Genomic DNA, 20,885 nt, shown 5'->3' with positions numbered 1-20,885 from the left:
ATTACCTGATAGTTAATAACTGTGTTTCATTGTTGCTTCAATTTGTGTGTTTGTATAGTATGTAATAGTTTGGACAATATTTAGCAAATGAAAACAAGTAAAGTCCAAACTACAGTACCTTAACTTTTTACTTCTGTTCTTGCTTACCCATGGTATTAATTGAACATGATTAATTAATTTTAGCACTGACAGACTTTAAAGTAAATTTACTTTGGCAAATTGGTAAAATAGTCTACTTTGGGACTGCAACAACAAATTAAAACATTCTTCAAATTCCTGCTATGATCATGTTCAAGATAGAGCTACACCTATTCAATAGTGCTGTGGCCTATCTGTCTATATTGCTTACTTTGAAAGAAATAGTTAACATAATTTTAGCCCTTAATAAGAAATTCTATACACAATTAGTAGTAAGTCCCAGCAATACAGTGGTAGGATATGACTGGTACGCCCTAGTACGGGCATACCAGTGCCTGCTGGGAGCACCAGGTACTGTTCCGGTACGGTGCTCCAGAGGGCCCACCCACCCGCCCGCTCTCTTTACCTCTATTTGAGCCGACTGAGGCATTTGTGCACACACATGGGGCGTATGGCACCTGTGTGATGCTCCATTGAGCAGCTGGAGTGTCGTGGGCAATGGGTATGCAAGTGTGCGCTGTGCGTGTGCACGTAATGGATGCCCAGCCCTGTTGCAGTGTACTGGCTGTAATAGGAGCTGGAACCCACCACTGCAGCAATAGCTGCAGTAGGGGAAGTGTACACTGTTCTTTCCTTTATATGTTCTTTATATTGACTCCCTAACTATATATTAACTCGCCTTAATATAGGATTACCAGAGAAAACTAACTCTATTGCTTTGTTCTACTGAACCTGTTCTAAAGCTAAGAATATAAACTTGTCCTAATTCCCAAGAGGCACTTATGTCAGGACAGGCTGAGACTGTGCTGCCTTTTGTCTCAAAGCTGGATTTTTCTCTTTTTCTCAGACACATGAGAAATATCACATAGCAATTAAAACAGTGAAAGAATTCCAAGAAAGCTTTGTACTTAAATATATACCAGATAGTTAATTAGTCTTGTAATTAAAATGTATAGATGTTCACTGTAAAGTATTGAAATATAAACATAACTGTATTTATATTTTAACTGTAACAATAAAAGTCCATTTTGAAAAAGGACTACTATGGTGGAAAAAGAGTACTATGCGAGTACTATGTGTGTCTCTGGATTAGCTGTCCTTTTCTAACCCTCTGTTATTTCTGTTAGAAACCACAATATTTCAGACTGAAGACAGTGCTCAATACATACTTGAAATGTTGAAATGATATTGTGGGTGCCTATTCAACAACTACCATGGTAGACTTTCTTATTCATAAAGTGAATGCCATGATGAAACGCAAAACATCCATTTATCAGAAAATTAAGCCTACTCTTTCAGCAATGGAGTCTAAAGGCTTTCCTACCAGTGACAAAGAAACTATATGCTATGCAACTATTTAAAAAGAATATCCAAAAATGGCAGACAGAAAGACTTGGGGGCACAAAAGGAGACCTACAGTTACCAATCTTGCATTGAGGCAAGACCAGGATTCAAAAGTTCATTGATTCCCTGCATTCATTAAAACACTAGTTTGGATGTCCCAGAGGTGCTTTTTGAAGAGGCAACTGGACTTTATTGTTTTTCTTTGAAGCTATTTCTCTTCTCATCCAAGAAACTTCTCTAGTTAATAGTTTGGATCCTCTCCTGTTGTTTTGATAAATTCTTTGTAAATAAATTTATGCCAGGTTACATATGCATCTTCTACCACATTGTCATGTACAGTGTGCCTCTTAGAAGAGAATATTTCTAGCTCAGGATAGAACTAGAGGATCCTTAGTACTTTGAGCTTGCTTGTTTTCCTCCAGATGTTCTATTACCCAACATCATCAGTGCTATACTGTGCTAACATCTTATTAGCAATGATGAAGTTACCTGATTGGATAATTAAACATGTACAAGAAAATAACAAGCCCAGGGACCACCAAGCCTCCTCAATACACTTTTTAACTATAAACTAGGAACTGTATTTGTGTTTTTTTAATTTACTGAAGCATAGTCTTTTAAAAGTTTCTAAATATCATGCCTTGCTTTTTATAACAACAAGCAATACGCTTTAAACAATAATACCAATATCAGTGAGAGATGAGATGGGCTCATTGTTGTATGCATACTAAGTTAACATTCTAACTAGTGATCTCCAAATAAGTTGGGATGGGAATTCCCAGGATACACAATTAATATGACTTTGCTAATTGGAAATATTAAATGTTAGATATGGAGGGTGCAAAATTGTTCCAAGTCATCAAAAGTGCTAGCCACTTTTTAAAGTAGTAAAAGCATCCATCTACAACATGTTAATGTAACACTAATTTTACATACATACTGGATTTAAATAGAAATCTATTTAAAGAACCTTATTGACTATCTCTAGGAAGGACAATTGTGTGCCTGAAATTTGCAAAACAATCAAGAAACAGAGTAAGACGGTGGTGATTTAAGAAATGATGGATTTATGGGTGTGGGGATAAGATCATGAACTTTCAACTGGGTGGAATCCCAGGAAGCTTTTAGATTTGGGATTCCACAGATGTGCCAACATGTCTGTCTTATTAAATTGGAACTTTAAGGATAGCTCTGCCTTGGACTCGATTTAATTCTGCATGATATTTGGAACGCTGACATTAGGAATGATCATTTTAGCTGCAGTTTATGTTAGTTTTTTTTATTATGTTACCAACTGACCATATTTCCTTTTACATCAATCTGTAATCTTAAAGTTGTCAAGGTTGGGAAATACTGCTTTATATAACATTGCATCAAAAGGAAATTTATTGACTAGAGATATCCATTGTAAGATTCTTATAAAATTTGAAATGCATGATATTTAGAAGAATTATAGAGTTGGAAACATGGTAATAATGCCACATAATAAGATTATAAGCTACAAGGACTGGCCTATGGCTGTTTAGGGGACCACCTTGGACCATGACCCATAGCATTCTTTTGATTTCTTCTTCCAAAGTCAAAACGCTCCAGTATTTCAAATCTTGGAATCTCTACTCATGCCTTCTTTCATTGGTCTGTCTTCCCCCCATTTAATTTCTAATTGTAAACTAAACTAGGGCAATTTTTACTTAATACCCTAGTATGCATCAAACTATAAATAACAGAGATGATATTATTTTCATTGCAAGCATAATTTTTTCCTTGTGAAGTGAATAACATTTCTATAAATACATTTTGCTTTTTTAATGCATATGGGACTTTTAGCTCTGTTTTTGAGAGTTTAAGAATTCAAAATTGAAAAGTGTACATTACAAGAAAAAAAAGATAAAACATTTGTATGTGAATTATCTCAAGATAGTAAAAGAGAAACTAATGGATAAATAACATTGCATTTATTAAGTAATTAACCTACTGCAGGTACGGTTTATCTTGCTTTGAAAACAGCCTTCTATTTATATCTCTTCTATTTATAGATAAAGGAGTCTGATATCAGACGATTGCCTCAAATAGACCATTTAATCTTCATATCATGGCAAATAGCATCTGACCCTCAGTCTTAAAATGAAGTATTTCTAATAAAAATCTCATTCATTGACCTGGTTGCAAAAATAATCCATTCTTACTTCATCATTTTTTATTTAACTTTGCAAGCTACTTTACTCAGAGACAAGCAGTAAACATAAGACAGCTTGTATTTAATCTAAATTCCTCTTAATTCTCAGCTCCCATCTTCTTTAGTCTGTCTGCTTAAAATAAGCTCTGCAAAGGAAAGAGCTGTTCTATACTGGAGCAAATTAAAGTACAGACAAATCATTACAAATTTGCCTTTAATCATTTGGCATTTCATAGCCTTTTCTGCTTTTTTCCTGGTGTAAATACTTGCAGAATAGGTTGTGAGAAAGAGAGAAAAGGTACAGAAATATTTACAAATAAATTCACAAAACATTTTCTATTTAGAGTTGTAATTTTAAAAGTATTCCTGGGCACTGTAATACCTTATGAATATGAAGACTATATTGTAGAGAACAACATGTCCTAAATTGCCAAGTATCTTAGAAGTGGAACAAATCCAGAAAATACTGCATGCTATTACTTGCAAAAGAAATTGTATAGCTGAGTGACTTCACTCTGTCCAGAGTTCCTTTAGGGTTGGGAGTGGAGGAAATGCAATCATAATTAAAGAACGGAGACAGTGAAAGACAACTTCTATGTAACGGGGAAAGTTGTAGATGAAAGGAAATAAGAAAGTACAGGCTGAGAATTTTCAGAACTTGTGCACCATCTCTATGGTTCATCTCATATGCCCACTGTGAGTCAAAAGTACTTATTGACTCTCCACACACTCATGTAATTTTTGACAACTATCAAGGAGATCTGTTCTCACAACCTTACTTGAAAACCACAGAAGAACAAATAAGTTATAAAGAAAGGCACTTGGGCTTTGGCTCTGCTGTCAAAGGAATCGACAAATGATGTTTACGTATTCAATAATTCTACATATTTAATAAGTCTTGATTATAAAGAATACTTAATTTGGTAAAAAAAAATCCTAGAACAATGTACCTGCAACATTTGTAAAATTATTCATAATCCGTAACAGAAGATTTACATCTTTACATTAAAAAAAAAATTAAATATAAGTGAAGTAGGAAAACTTTAACAAATCACAGGATTTATTTAAAAACTTTCTGAAAATTCAAATTATCTAGCTTTCAGATAAATTGCCCAGTAGAGAAGTTTACAACACTGTCCTATTTTTTTGTCTTTTTTTTTTTACCAACAGTGAAAGCTTAGCAACTACACTTATGGTATTTAAAAATGTGGAATGTTAATACTTTTGTTTATGGTAGTTTCTAGGGATTTCTAGTCTGACATGTGCTAGCATGATTTCAGAACTCCTTCTGTATCCCTAGTACAATTAAGAGCATTAAAATCCAATGTTGTTTTTCTTGAACAAGAGCAAGAAGTTCTAAGAGTATTTTTTCACTTTAAAAAAAATGGAACGTACAAATTTTTATAATATAATGCTACTTTGCATTCTACTATAAAATAAAACAAAATTGAACTTTATCCTCTTTTACATATACAGCAACTTATATTTCCTTCTGTATAATTAATTCAACAAATATCAGTATAGATTTCTACATTCAGAAACACTTTCCTTCTCGCTAATTGCACTTCACTCCAAATTACACTCCTTGTTGAACAAGAAGATCATGAAATAACACAAAATTCAATCACGGCTCATAGGCTTCCCTATCTGAGAACTTTTAAACATTACCTGTCATTTTTCTTTCTTCATTTTCCTCCCACTACTTCCAGGTTGCATTGTGTTCTTCCCCAAAACAACAACAAAAAAATCTTATTAGCTTGAACCAGGTTAAAAAAAAGATAAACATATATCCTGACTGGAAATATATAAAATTTCTGAATAAAATGAATTTGTTAATAAGAAGAATGTCCTTCAGGTCTTCTATGCCTGAAATGTTCCGAATGGTTTCAGCAAGGAAGAGCTTGAGCAACTGGCTGATCAGTACCATGACTCACAAACTAGTGTAGGTGAGATTTGGAAATTAGGACTATTTTTTCTGAGTCAAGGGTAAAATTAAAGTGACAGACAGCAGAGGAAAAAAAATTGGAAAAGCATGTTTTACCAATATAAGGTTTTATGTAAAAGATGTTTACTTTTCATTTGAGATATGTGCAAGGATCAGCAATGCTCTTTAAAAAATAACCATACTTCACAAAGAAAATAGTTCAAAGGGACAGAGGCAAAATAATTTATACTCATATGTGGTATGTTATCAGTGAATAAAGCAATTAGCATTTTTATGCTGTCTTTTTGATAATTGTGCTGTACCAGGATGCTGGAGGTCGTGTGAATGAGAGATAAGGTTTAGACTAACTTTACAATACAATACAATACAATACAATACAATACAATACAATACAATACAATACAATACAATAGCAGAGTTGGAAGGGAACTTGGAGGTCTTCTAGTCCAACCCCCTGCCTTGGCAGGAAACTCTATACCATTTCAGACAAATGGTTATCCAACATCTTCTTAAAGACTTCCAGTGTTGGAGCATTCACAACTTCTGGAGGCAAGCTGTTCCACTGATTTTAAATGTGAGGACTGTTTGTAAAGATATTTTTATCACTGTCATAATTGCAGTCACTAAATGCGCCAGTCTCTAATCAAGAACTACCTGCATAGTTTTGTAAAATCCAGAATGAACACATTTTTAAGGTGCCTTTTACATCCACTGCAATATCATGATCTATTTCTGTCTAATTGTCATTGTTATTTAACTAAAGCTTCAGTTTTTTTCATGAAAATAATATTACATAATAGAGCTAATTGCATATTGCTGATAAATTGGTTTATTTTCATTTGTATTAACTTACATATTATTGTTATGTGTATTGTATTTGGCATACAAGAGTCTTTTTAATTTCCTTCTGCCATCTAGTGATTCATGGGATGCAGTGACTCAGTGGTTAAGACACTGAGTCTTAGACCATTAAAGGTCTACAGCTTGGCAGTTCAAGACCCGAGTGCTACAAGATGGAGTGAGCTCCCATCATTTGTTCCAGCTCCTTCCAACTAAGTAGTTTGAAAGCATATAAATGCAAGTAGATGAATAGGTACCACATAAAAGCATATGGAAAGGTACCAGTGTTTCCTGTTTCGCTGTACATTCTGTGCTGTGGTACAATGTCATGCTGGGCACATGAACACAGAAATATCTCTGGGCAACCTAACTCTTTGGTTGAAGAAACAGAGATCAGCACTGCCCACTAAAGTTGGTCATGAATAGCAAAGTAAAACCCTCAGGGACACCTTTACTTTTATTTTTTTCTGCATCTGGTGATTATTCTGATTTTTACAGCCCAGAAATTGTAGGACTAATATTGTAGAAACATAGACACAACATATAGTTGAATTGGTACATCTAAAGCAGTTTGATGGGTTAACACAGTTATTGTACTGAGGTAGTTAAAATTGAACTTTGGTTTGCTTCTAACATAAGCATTTGTTTGCCAGCCCACAAGCTAAGACTTGTTAAACTCTGTCAGCAGGTAGTGGAAAACCTCATGACATTAATAACAAAAATAGAGCCAAATACAAAGTACATAGCTGAGAATCTACAGTATATAGAGTATTTTTTATTTTTTTTATTACAAGTGGATTAGCAAGAGTTCTGCAATAACTAATGGCATGGGAGTGAACAGGAAAGAGATATTATCCAGTTTAGAGGCAATACTTGTGTTGGTTTTTGCATGCGCTGGATGAAAAGCCAGACAAACTTGTATCAAGATGGCATTCTCAGTCTCTAAAACAGTAGAAGTTCAGAGTCTTTCAGTAGAAAATATAAGGTAGCAATCAGTGATTTGTGATATCAATTGCTCATTATCACGAAAGTCTTTATTTTGCATTTTAAAATCTTTGTTACTTAGAAGCTGTTTATGTAATATTGTTGTGGCCCACCAGTGGCCAGCACAGCTGGCAGCAGATTCAGACAGTGAGGAGGTTGGAGAGGAACATGGGCCAGTCCTAGAGTCTGGGGAAGGTTCCATGAGGGCTATGTGTCGGAGGAAGAGAGGGGGCCAGAGCCTTATGCCAGTTATCAGCTGCCTTCAGAGTCAGACATCAATGAAGCAGACCAACAGCTGGAGCCTGTTCCCAGTGTGCACATGCACAGAGTTGCCAGACAGCTAAAGGACAGGACTTGGGAGTAAGACCACAGGTGGACGATGAATGGCCTCTCCCAGAAGAAATAAAGAAGAGTGAAGGGGGAGTGCAGTTGCAGGATACAATTAGTTCGCCTAATTAGCTTGTGACTCTCCGAGACTCCTTGCCAAGCTTTTGCAGGTATTGGCCTGTCAGCTCTCCAAGCCAGCTGAGGTCTGTGACTGTAAATCCTCCCTTAAAAGACTTTACTGGATGTGAATGAGCAGAATTCACAGTAAATTGATAAAAGAGGTTTTTGTCTGGACCAGGAGTTTGCTTCATGCTCTTGAGAAACCTAGGTCAAAACAAATATGTTTGCAAGAATTAATATTGAGATCAGTTAAATCCCAGATGTGAAACTGCAATCTGGGCAACCTGAGAAGGGACACAGATTCCATCAATCAGTCGTGTGCACTATCTTGACTTTTTTTGATAACAACACCCCCCCTCCCCCAAATACTGTAAAATAATCCTGCAAATCTCTTCCACTCTTGGAATTCATTCCTTAACAAAGTTTGTAAATGCTGGTGTGACCACTGAACTATTTGTGACCAGTGCCAGCACAAGGTGCCCCTAGGCAACATTGACTGATGACTCCACATCTTGCTGATGTGAAGATTAACACTTTGTAATGATTCAGATGAAGACGTGGTGCTGACATTGCCTAGATTTTGGCATGCTAAGCCAATGCCTGCTCAGCTTTGGCCTAAAGATGACCTTGAATGTTTAGATTTTATAATTGTAACATATTAAGAGATTTATTACAAGTTTGTTTTTATGGATTACTTGTCCTTGTTTTCATAGTTCCTTTATTTATCATAATCAATTTATTTTCTCTCTCTCTTTTTCTGAAATACAGCTCTCAGTTAGTTTTAACCCTACCACTGTGGACTCAACCAGTTTATATATCACTTATATTCTCAAGTTCACATTTGTTCTCGCAGGACAAAATACTTTAGTCATTCAACTCCTCCTGCAGTTTTACTCTTTGCTTCTTTTACATTCTAAGTGATATTAATTTGTCCCTAGCAGGGATGATTACAGGTAATACTTGACTCAACAAGCATTTATTTAGTGACTGTTCAAAGCTGCAGTACATTAGCACTGAAAAAAGTGACTTATGGCCGTTTTTCATTTTTACCACCATCATGATCAAAATTCAGACCTTTCCAACTGACAACTATTTATGATGGTTGCCGTGTTCTGACATCATGTGATTACCTTTTGTGATCTTCTAATATGCAAAGTCAATTGGGAAGCCAGTTACCATGTTACTAACTTAACAACTGCAGTGATTCACTTAACAAGTGTGGCAAGGAGGGTCATAAAATAAAGCTAAACTCACTTAACAAATGTTTCGTTTAACAATAGAAATGATGGGATCAATTGTGATCACAATGGTCATAAGTATGAATCACTTGACAAGCTTCTGGATTTTGATCACATGATCATGAGGATGCTACAAGGATCATGTGTGAAAAATGGTCATAAGTCCTTTTCTCAGGATCGCTGTAACTGTGAACGGTCATTAAATGAACTGTTGTAAGTTGAGGACTACCTGTATAAGAAAACCACTGCCCAGCACATTTAAGGATTGATTCTAATCTGTGTTTGAAAACTTTTAGCGGTTTTAGAGAGTCCATCATCTTCTGAAACAATTTATTCTATTGCGAAATAGGTCCTACCATCTGGAATTTTTGTATGCACTCAGCATAGTTTTTTGCCTTGTAATTTGAATTAATTTGTATGCAATATTTAAGTTATGCAATGGAGAGGCATATACCGTGGGAATGTCCAACTAGATTGAGGTTTTACTCTAGTTTCAAAGAAAAAAAGTACAAACAAGCTGCACTCTTGCAAATGTAAAAACAAGAACTTGGTGAAAGGAAGAACTATCAAAGAGAATAAAGTGCCTCACCCTTTGTTCTTGCCAAAGTTCTGGAGGCAAAGGATGATTTATTTTTTTTGTTCACAACAAACCAAAGATAGTACTGCTTTTAAAAAAGAAGGAAACTTTTTTTGCATGGTTTGAAACTGACACCATCTAAAAATAGAGCAAAAGAGATGTTTTCCCTGATTATTTTTGGATTTAGAACATTCATCCTAGCATCAGAATTTTGATTTTTCATTTTATAAAACATGCCCCAGAATTTTCAGATTTCTTGAAAAGAATGAAAGAAATAAAACAGCTTAACTAACAGCATAATCTGCTTTGGCTTTTAGTGCTAAGCTGATTTTGGACTCATAAATGTGCAATAAAATTTCTGATAATGAATTAGGATTATTCAGTGATGGGATTCCAAATCTTTTTCTACTGTTTTATGAGAGTGTGCTCGCATACACAGCACTCAAAGACCATCCTTGGTGTCAGCGCTGGTGAGCTGAGCTGTTTTTTAGTTCAGCTGAGGTGCGGCAATTCGCTCTGCTGCATGAATCGGCTGAGCTAAAAAACAAGGGAATATAGGCCAGGAAATGATGGGAGTGGGAGGGCGGGGCCAACCAGAGGGGGTATTTGCCGGTTCTCCGAACTACTCCAAATTTCTGCTACCGGTTCATCCAAACCGGTCTGAACCGGCTGAATACCACTTCTGATTATGCCTCAATTTATCTGTGAAGCTCTTTGTTGTAAATACAATATGATTGCTGTTCTGAAAAGCTGATTTAGTGAACTTAAGCTGATATGTGAACATTTTTCCTCTTTTTTTTGGTACATATTTTTGAAAATGAGAAACAGTACTGATTTCTTTGTAAGGAGGAGAGAGACTGACAAAAATTTAAGTTGCAGAAATTTTAGTTGCAATTAATTACTTTTGAAAGTAACAAATATTGTTAGCAAATTATGTATCTTCCATACCTGTACTTTTTGCGTGTTTCCTTAGTGATGGCTCCATATGCCTCTGTTAAATTGCAGTTATTTTTAAGTCAATTTCTCTAATTTATCCAGATAGTTTCACATTTTATTTCTTTTAATCTATTCACTAACTCAAGCTGATTCAGCTGCAGTGCTCATAAGCATTTCCTCCACTTCAACCGAATTATTAATAAACTGTATTGAAAAGCACCAGGCCGGGGGCACAACAAGAGTAGCAATTGCACTATTTATCCTATTGTTTTCAAGATTGGCTTATGGTTATTATCACACTATTTTCACAGAGGTATAATATAGAATTACAGATTTAAATAATAGGTTATTTAAATTTCCATCAATTTGATCTTTGAAAGAATAAAAAATGCAATGTCTTCCTTTTGTCCAAATCAAACTTCCTACAAATTAATCACTGATATAAATTATTTTTAGGCTTTGCCTAAAAGGTTTTTTTTAAATAAAAAATTGTTTTCATAGGTTGCTTCATTAATATCAATTTGGTTAGAATTATAGCTTTTTTGGTATCCTCTTTCCAACTATGGCTAACTATTCTTTCTTGGTTTTCTCTACTTTTCATTTCCTTTAAATCTCCTTTTTTCATTTTTAGTTTTTATTTAATTTGTCAGGCATATATTAACATAATAAAAAATTGAAAGGATTTACCTAGATCTCTGCATGGCTTTAAATCTATTCTAAACAGCATGATATAATAATACTAATAATACCAATAACAACAATAATTTCATTGTTCAAGTTCATATTTCAAGTTCAATAAAATTAAAGTGTTATCTCTTATCAGCATGATATATTTCAATGGTAGAAGGTAACTTCTAGGAATATTTTGCTTTTCTTTCCTAGAACAATCGTTTTGAAAGATTGAATGTCTGTCAAACTAATGAGACTGATTGTCCTTAATTTTCATTCATTAGGATCTCCGATAATGGAAACGTCATTCTAAATTGCAGCTGCTTAAGTTTGAAGAATATGACCATAGATTTTGGCTTAATGTGCAAGATACCACTTGTTTAATATTATGCCAAGTATATTACTAAGCAGAATTTACCAAATAGAGCATATATTATCCATTGAAAGTATCAAATGCAGGGCAAAATGAAGAAGGCAAATAAGAATAACAAATATATTTCAAAATTATATTTCAAATTATGAAATAAATGAAAGTTTTGTTATTTATTTTTGTTTTATAAAATACATGCTGCATAAATAGAATTATATATTTATAAAACACATTGTGCTTTTTTAAAAATACACTGCAAAGTTCCCCATAGCTCTGACGGAAATACTTGCAGAAAACCTGGAAAATATACTAAAGACTTTTTCACAAAGGTTTCTTTCAAAATGCGTAGTACAATACAAAGTATTTAAATATAAGATGGCCTGACACAGAAGTAGAGAATAATTCAGTAATGTATTATAGACAGGGCCGGATTTTCCTATAGGCTAACTAGGCTTCAGCCTAGGGCCTCAAGATCAAGATGGGCCTTTTATTTTTATTTATTATCCGTGCCACATTTTTTATAAAGGTTAGTACCAATTACAACATGTTTCATTTAATATATTGATATATATCACAGTAATGATGTATTTTATTATCTCTCATGTAATTTACAAACTTAAAAATGGGAGGTGAAAGGGTCCCATAAGTGGAATAGCCTAGGGCCTCTTTTCATCTAAATCCAGCCCTGATTATAGATATATTTCTGAAGGATGAATATTCAAATGTCATATTGAGAGAAGTGTAAAAAGCTATTAACATTTGTGAACAGATTGTTTACCCCCTTCTCATGTGTATGGATTTAGTTTGGAGATGTCAAACATGGGTCCCCGAGCCATAGGTCATGGTCCACTTCTGGGTTGTTAGTATGGAGCCATCCCTGCCCCCAGTGCAGAGAAGTATAATAAAGATAATTAGGGGACTGGAGACTAAAACATGAAAAATGGCTGCAGGAATTGGGTAGGTGTAGTCTAATAAAAAAAACTAGGGATGACATGATGGCAATGTTCCAATATTTGAGGACTTGCCATGAAGAAGAGGGAGCCAACCTATTCTTCAAAGCACTGAAGGCAGGACAAATAGATGGAAACTAAGCAAGGAGAGAGCCAATCTAGAAAAAAGGAAATATCTCCTGATAGAACAATTAATCCCTGGAATGGCTTGCCTTCCAAAGTTGTGGTTGGTCCATCACTGGAAATTTTAAAGAAGAGATTGGATAGCCATTTGTCTAAAATGGTATAGGGCAATGATGGCAAACCTTTTTTGGCTGCTGTGACAAAAGCGTGAGCAGCAAAGGAGGGTCGTGTGCCAGCATGCCACACCCATAATGCTATGTGCCCCCTTCCCAGCGGGCACACATGTGCGCAATCAGCAACCCCCTCACTTTTGCCATGGTTTTTCGCCTTCCCCAGGCTCCAGAGGCTTTCTAGGAGCCTCGGGAAGGAGAAAACAGCCTCCTCGCCCCCCTGGATGCCCTCTGGAGACGTCAGGAGCTTCCCTGAAGCCTCCAAAGGAAACAAATTGGCCCTACGGGGAAGCCGGAAATTCGGGAATAGTGACTTCCAGTTTTTCCGTAGGACCGATTTTTGACCTCCGGAGCCTTCAGGAGGCTTTCCTGAAGCCTCCGGAGGGTGAAAAATAAACCTACCGACAAACCGGAAGTCACCATCCCAGAACTTCCGGGTTCCCTGTAGGGCCGATTTTCTACCTCTGGAGCCTTCAGGGGACTTCAGGAGTCTTCCCTGAAGGCTCCCGAGGGGGGGAGATGGTCCTACGGGCAAACCAGAAGTCTGTTCCCAAACTTCCAGTTTCCTCATAGGGCTGATTTTTCATGCTTTGGAGGCTTCAGGGAAGCCTCCAGAGGCCGAAAAATGACCCCAAAAGAAGGCCGAAGTCAGCTGGCCAGCACGCGCATGCATGCTGGCCAGCTGACAGGGCATCGCCTTGCGTGCCCTGACAAATGGTTCCATGTGCCACCAGTGGCACACATGCCATAGGTTTGCCATCATGGGTATAGAGTATCCCGCTTGTTCTAGAAGATTTTCAGGCTCCAGCTGTGTTATTCTTTTATATCTGCTATCCTTTTAATCTGGTCCCTCATTTAAGGTCAGTCTTTTCATCTTTTTTCCAGTCTTTTCATCTTCCAGTAAAAACAACCAGAACTATTTTTCTAAGCTACAATGGACCTTCTACTTACAAACCATTATTGCAGTCAGCAACAGCCACACCCTCCATGATCACATGATTATATTCTAAATATTTGGCAACCAGTTTACCTATATAACCATTTACAACATCCTGCAGTCAACTGCCACTATATGCAACATTTTTGGCTGATCTCCAGAATTTATTTCCAGTTTCTAGCAAAAAATCCATCGGAGAAAACAGATTTACTTAATGATTGCAGCATTTCATTTATGATGATTATTAAAAATGCAGCTGTAACTTTGAAGTTGGTCGCAATGATTTATGACCATAATTCCAGGCTCAGTTATGGTTATAAATCGAGGACTGTCTTTAATACAGATTCCACACTGTGCCTTTCAGTAAAACAGAAGTTATGTTACATTAAACCCCAAATTCCCACCTACGGTAGATATTACTAAGATTTTTGGAGTGGTGATGGCATTGCTGTTATATAATTTTATAGGTCTATGTTTTTGCTTACTTGAATATTTTGTTCTCTCTTAAATAGAAGATTTAGAGTATTAACCTCTAAATTTAATATGTAGGCCAGACACAACACTTATTTATGTCAAAATTATGCATTTTATATTGTTTAAAGCAGACTTATTTATAATAGAAAAAACCCCAATAATTATAATTTGTTAGCTATCTGATCAAAATGCATGTTATTATAATTATTAGTCTTTTCCCACTAACCTTTATGAAAATAAGAAATGCATTTGTATCACTTTGTAATTACTTGTTTCTAGACATTTCTTTAGGCTTCATTTAAAGCGTGAACCACTTCAAGGCTATGTACATAGCATTTAAAAGTATAATAAAACAGATAAAATCAGTAAAGATAATAAAGGGGAATGATGACAACTAAAAGCAACCACCCAAAAATACTATTCAAGGAAAGCCAAATGTTTATTTCAAGGGAAGGGAGAAAAGAACTTTACAAAGGTCCAGTTTGTAAACTCATCCCAAATTGGAGGGTGGTTATTGAAAAAAAGCCCTCATATTGTATGCATAACCTTAAGGGCCAGGAATGCTTGTAGGAAGTCAAAAGGCATTCTCTCGAAAAAAATAACACTGGGACTTATTGGTATGGGTAAAGATAACCTTTTATGTAATCTGGATCAAGTTCATTGCAACATTAAAGATTAAAATCATAACCGTTTTGGAAATGCAATATTACCAATCAGGCACATCTTGGGCAATAGCAGAAATACATACAGACTGTTTACAAAATAGAATTGAAAAGAATCAGAATATGTATATATTTCCAACATTTATGTAGTTTACTCAGAAACACCATTCTCTAACTGGTTTACATAATATCATAAGACGTATGAAATATGTACTAATACAGAATAGTAGGACAATTGTTTTTTTAAAAGCTTGGAAGAATACAGAAATATTTATCTGATACCTAAAGGATTACATTCAAATAAATCCCAGTCAAAATACCATTTCATATGAATGAATTTATAGTAACCAAATGGTTAAAGAAAGTACACAGTCTAAAGCAGGCATGTTACACTGAAGGCCCAGAGGCTGGATCTGGCCCGTGGGGCCAGCCTGAAAACAGTAAGCCCTGTGGTGCCTCTGCCATAAAAAACTGAGCTCAGGAGGGCTACCCCCCCTTCTGAGCTCTATTTTCACTGGCAGAGGGTTGCAGAAGGCCATCACATCTGAAAATGGAGCTTGGGGACCTGTTTTCTCTGGCAGAGCACTCGGGCCACCACAGGTGCCCCCGACACAAGTGACGTCGAGTTGGCCATTCCTACCCTAGCCACTCCAATCTGCTCCCTGAAGTCAAACACAACCCTGATATGGCCCTCAATGAAATTGAGTTTGACACCCTTGGTCTAAAGCCAAAGCTTTGAAGTACACATCTGTGTTCTGTTGTGGAGCAAAATATGGCACTAAACAAAGCTTGTCTCTATTTTTCAGTTTAAGAAAACAATTATCAAACAAATATACTATGATAATAGCTGTGTGATCTTCCTTCTGAAATACCTGCAGATAACAATCATAATTCTACTTTCCCACATAAGAAAATAAACAACTCAAGTAATTGAGATACAATGATGTATTAGCCAAGCATACAGGAATGTTATTAGTTCCTCTTAGTTGTTTTCTATTAATAACCTGCAATTGGCATTTAAAAACCGTTTCCTATATTTATTTACTGAAAATAGAACATCTATGTAGATATCCCAGTATCCAATGCCAGGGTTGTACTTTCTTGAATTGTATACCTGGATTTTTGTAATTTAGAACAAAATGCTTTTTCTATAAATTTCCGGCATAAGAACACATATATTAATGGATCCATACATATATTTGCAGTAGCTAACCAGAGAGTGCTTTCTTTGGCTATGAATAATTGATTCTGTTTAGTACAACTCATACTCTGGCCACTTTGGCTAAGAGTATAAGGTACCCGAACAAAATGATAAGGGGCGAAACAGATGAAAAAAACTGCTACAATTATAAACACCTTGCTTTTGGCTCTTTGTTTAATTTTACACTCTGCTATCTTGGTTCTTTTATAAGAACTATAAATCTTTTTAGCAATAATTACATAAAACAGAAGCATCAAAACCAGCACTGTATAGAAGACGATTTGACAGATGTAATTGACAGCTTCATGCCATTTCAGTCCCAAGTCACTTTTCAATGAAGCACACTTCCTCACTGGGAGAGATGTAGCCTCACGGTCTGTCAAAATCACATTGGGCAAGGAAAGGACAAAGAAGAAGAGCCAAACAGACCATGAAACCACTTTAGCTGAAGTGATCTTGTGCAACCAGAATTTCCCAAAGGGCTGAATGATCTTGAGAAACCTATCTAAGGAAATAAGTCCAAGCAGCACAATGCTTATATACATGGTCTGGTAAAATATTACCGCTGAAAAACGGCAAACAAATGCTTTAAGTTGCCAGAACCCTATTTCTGAGTCTGTTAGAATCTTGAAAGGCAACATGAGAGTCATGATGGAATCGGAGACCACAGTGTTCTTAAGATACACAATGAAACTTGAAGTGGTTGGAATCTGGAAGAAAGCAACTACAGCCACGCTGTTCAGTAGAAATCCCATAAGGAAAAGAATGCTGTACAAAATTGGAAATACAACATGAGATGTCCTGGTATCTCGGGAGCATTGCCCAGAGGAAGATGTCCAGTTGGAAGCGTTGATACTTCCATTCATGGTTTAAGCAGGAATCTGGGGAAAATAATAATATTTATAGAAAGTAAGTACGTGTAAAGGTTTTACTTAAAAAAAAGTACAAAAGTAAGAAGACTGGAAAGCACCTAGACTTTATGACAAGATAGAACCATTTTGGATTTTCGGGAGCAATGCATACATTTTGATAGCATATATGACATTCCATCATTTGGGATTTTTCATATCAAAAAAGAGGTTTAATTTTCTATGTGGTTAAGAATTGTGTGAACCTGGTTCTAACTTTGGTGCAAAGTGAAGGATAGGTGAATTTGCTCACATGGGAAAAATGATCTGAGGGCTTCCCCCTCCCCCCCGCAGATATTCAAGAACCATAGAAAGCAAAGCAATTACATTATTTCTTTGACTAACATTACTTATAGACTATCATATACATTCAGCTCCAGGAATATAAAATAGATTATTTAAGATACAAAAAGAATAATTAAAAATTACTCACCAGTTTAAAAAAACATTAAAGTAATGCTGGAAAGGCCTTTTCACTGGTTATCTGCTGGGTTTCATTTGGCACAGACCTTGAAAAAAAGGTGCACAAGAAAATCCTGGAGGTTAGGTTAAGTACTTGTGGAAAAATATATTCTTCCAATTAGATAAATCTCCGAGTTGGAAAACTGCTTAAAGCTCAGAACCAACAGTTTGGATGAAGAAATGAACTGGCTGCACATTCTGTTTGGCTGTTTTTGTTTCCTGGAAAAGGAAGTTAAAAAAGCCAAAGGTTTTGGTGGAAATTGTGGTAATCTGACTTAATGAATTTACTTTAACAAAAGACAGGATGGAAACGACATGCATACATTTGAACAGCTGCTAATGTTACGCAAATGCCAAATGGGAAGGAGAAAAATGTGTTTGCATATTTCTTAACCCATTGTTCCTCCCTACCCCACCAAAAAAATTACAGACATGCATTTGTGATACAGATATAAATATTTGTGTTAAACATACACTGAGAAGTTCAGGTAGAGCCAGCAAAACAAAAGCAATAAAATAATTCCATTGCATTTCTGAATGCAATCTTTCCTTCTCTTTAAGTGATTGCTGAGATTTTGTTGTACATATTTGTAAATGCCATCCTGAGAAGTTTCAAAGATTGCTGGAAAAGCAGTCCATTTGAAGCAGAGAGCAGGATCTGTGCCTTTTGTCTAACCTCCTGAAAAACACTGTGCTACGTTCATGTACAGTGTTATGTATATGATAGGATATAGTTGTTGGTTAAAAATTTGGGTAGCTTTTCTATGCATTAGTGTGGTATGGAAACCCAGCCTTTACAGTTAGTTCATGTTCAATGTTGCATGTGAGTCAAACAATGGATTAACTTTTTAAATGGTGAGCGTAATTTCTCTTTCACATCTGGCTAAATAGTCTTTTATAAACAGCAGCATTTTTCTCTGTGAAAAGTCATTGAAGTCCTTGGGTTAGTTGAGTTTGTATCATATTCCTACTTCAAATAATAAATTAGATGATTAAATTGGTCAGTTTAAATAGCTCAGTATTATTTTTTATTACTGACTTTTGAATTTTTACTGAGTTCCAAGTATGACATAAGCTGTACTTTAAGAAACTTCCTCCTTTCGTAAAAAGAAAAAGATTCTGCTTTGTGCTTCAGACCAGATGGCTTCTTTGGAGCACAGCTATTGATAACTTGGGTGGCCTTAAAATTGTCACATTCTTTTATTTTCTTCCATATCCTCTCTTCCTAACCTATCCAATGGGAGGTAACCATAAGTGAACAGAGAACACTATAAATTCCCCACAATTTTCTGAAGAAATGAAATAAGAATAAATAATAAATAAATAATAAATGCAATTTATCCAACCAATCCTGATTTTTGTCCAAATTATAAGAAAAGACTTTCCTTGAAATCTTACTGAATTGTATGCAGAAGTATTCCACATATACACCTATGAGTATTTTCTCAACTGAAAATCTCACAAGAGATGTTATATCCCACCCCAAATAAATAAAATGGCTAAAATTAATGAAATATTTCATATAGAAATAATATATTGGGAAACTCTTTTAAAGTTTTTATGACTTTAGGTATTTCTCTCTGTAGCTTGATAATAATAATGATGTTAATGATCCATAAGGCAAGAATAAAATTGCTTACCTCTCTGTGAAGAAGCACTGGACTGACGTTAGACGTGGAAATGTAGAACAGAAAAACTTAGTGTTGTAAGCAGTTTTGCTTCAGGCTTGTTCCTCATTTTTCACAAGCCTGGCTTCTCTGTCTCCAAAACATCCTCTCCACTTCCCCCTATCTGGATCAAATGCTACAAATCTCAAGAAAAAATATTCGTATACCAAATATTTGGAAGCATCTTACTCAATATGAAGCTCTTTCTATCTACAGAAAAAGAAACATGGAATTGAGTTTGGCTAAACCTAACAACCAAGAAAAGAATGCTGGGAAAAAACTGTGGAAATATTGGTGGCACTGTAGAAAATGTTCATTGACTAGTTCCAGAAAGTGAAAGTCCTATTCTGTGTCTCAGCTAAATACCTAAAGAAAGAGAAGTAGTGAGGGCAGAAGAACATTCTCAATTATATCACCCTATTTGAAAGTTCTTGAGAGAATTTTATCCAAAGCAACATAATTTTTCCCCAACACTATCCATTGTATGTGCTTTTAGTGTATGTTCATGTTATCCTGGTTTCCTAACTCTTTACCAAAAAGTGTATTTTACTGTACACTGTACCTCTGTACTCACCATTGGTTCCAGGAGGCGTGATGAGTACCAAAAATGACAGGTACCAAACAAATTTTTCCCATAAGGATTATTGTAGTGAGTCACAAGCCAACTAGCACTGACAGGTTCTACCTTGTGCATTGAGTATACCAAACAAATGATGAGTAAAGGGACAAAATTAACAAATTAACAAGTAACAAATTTAATGAGTGTCAAAGCAGTTGAGTACCAATGTATTTTTTATGAGATTTTTAAATTTGTAAGCCATTGTGGAGAAGATGAAAGCCAAATTAAAGCATATAGAAGACAACCCCCATCCAACAACAATAAAAGAAAATTGGATACAATATTATAACTAAACAGCACCATTGTGCATTGAATGGATAAAAATATCTGGCATGATGAACAAGTCTTTAGTGAATGATTGAGTTGTGTTCATTAGGATTTTTGAAGAATTTGCTAAGAAGGGGGATATTAAATGTAGCCTAATTCTCCAAATGTCTTTTTTAATTTACGCTTTTGCAAAGATTTTTGCATTTCCATTTCTTCTTGATAAAAGTGAAACTATAATGTTTCTTTTGCACATTATTCAATGAAATAGGAATTACAGTGCTTACAGATCAAGCAATAGATATTATAATGCATGTATTATTCAGGTTAGAAAACAACTTCTGTGTCCTTGCAATAAGTTTCACCCTAAATGAACTTGTCCAGATGTTTGTTTATATCAATATTTCTATTCAAATCAGTTGGATTGCAACGAGTTAGAAGGACTGCTTAGATAACATCAAGTTTCAAACGTTGACATCTATCATGTTGTGATTAGATTTTCATATCTGTTTTTTAATTGGTTCCACTTGTGTCTTATTTCCTTTTGGATTTCTTTTTAAATATACAAACCACAACCTAAAACTGCTTTAATTTCCCATTTATTTAATCCCCTAATTTCTCTACCATTATCCTACATAGCAATTTCTTCAAGCAAAACAATGGTCAAAACTGTTCCCTAGTAATTTGTGAATTTGATGAAATAATTGCCAATCATACAAACATACTGTGCAAGATTTCTAAATCAGCTTCATATACTGTGATTGAGATTTTGTGTTTGTGACTT

General features: G+C 35.4%; 2 protein-coding genes across 5 annotated transcripts in view; one reads left to right on the top strand and one right to left on the bottom strand.

The window, feature by feature from the left end:
* MED12L (mediator complex subunit 12L) overlaps positions 1 to 20,885 on the top strand; it is a 211,299-nt gene that overhangs the window by 120,828 nt on the left and 69,586 nt on the right. The window lies entirely within an intron of this gene.
* Positions 13,631 to 19,225, bottom strand: P2RY13 (purinergic receptor P2Y13). 2 transcript variants are annotated; one of them, XM_081955787.1, is made up of 3 exons: positions 19,192 to 19,225; positions 17,523 to 17,598; positions 13,631 to 17,062 (listed from the first exon to the last, which is right to left on the bottom strand). In XM_081955787.1, exon 3 carries the CDS (start codon positions 17,045 to 17,047, stop codon positions 16,040 to 16,042), a length of 1,008 nt encoding a protein of 335 aa, XP_081811913.1. In that variant the 5' UTR covers positions 17,048 to 17,062; positions 17,523 to 17,598; positions 19,192 to 19,225; the 3' UTR covers positions 13,631 to 16,039. The 2 variants fall into 2 exon arrangements, with proteins under 2 accessions (XP_081811913.1, XP_081811912.1); XM_081955786.1 differs by lacking the exon at positions 19,192 to 19,225 and having other exon boundaries at positions 17,523 to 17,811.

This window comes from Natrix helvetica (genome assembly GCF_964273705.1).
Source record: "Natrix helvetica genome assembly, chromosome: 5".
Classification (NCBI taxonomy): Eukaryota; Metazoa; Chordata; class Lepidosauria; order Squamata; family Natricidae; genus Natrix; species Natrix helvetica.
Note: the sequence above shows the minus strand (reverse complement) of the source record. Positions and strands in the feature narration are given on the sequence as shown.

Coding starts and splice junctions, on each gene's coding strand:
- P2RY13 (XM_081955787.1), bottom strand. CDS start 17,047: ATGAATGGAAGTATCAACGCTTCCAACTGGACATCTTCCTCTGGGCAA.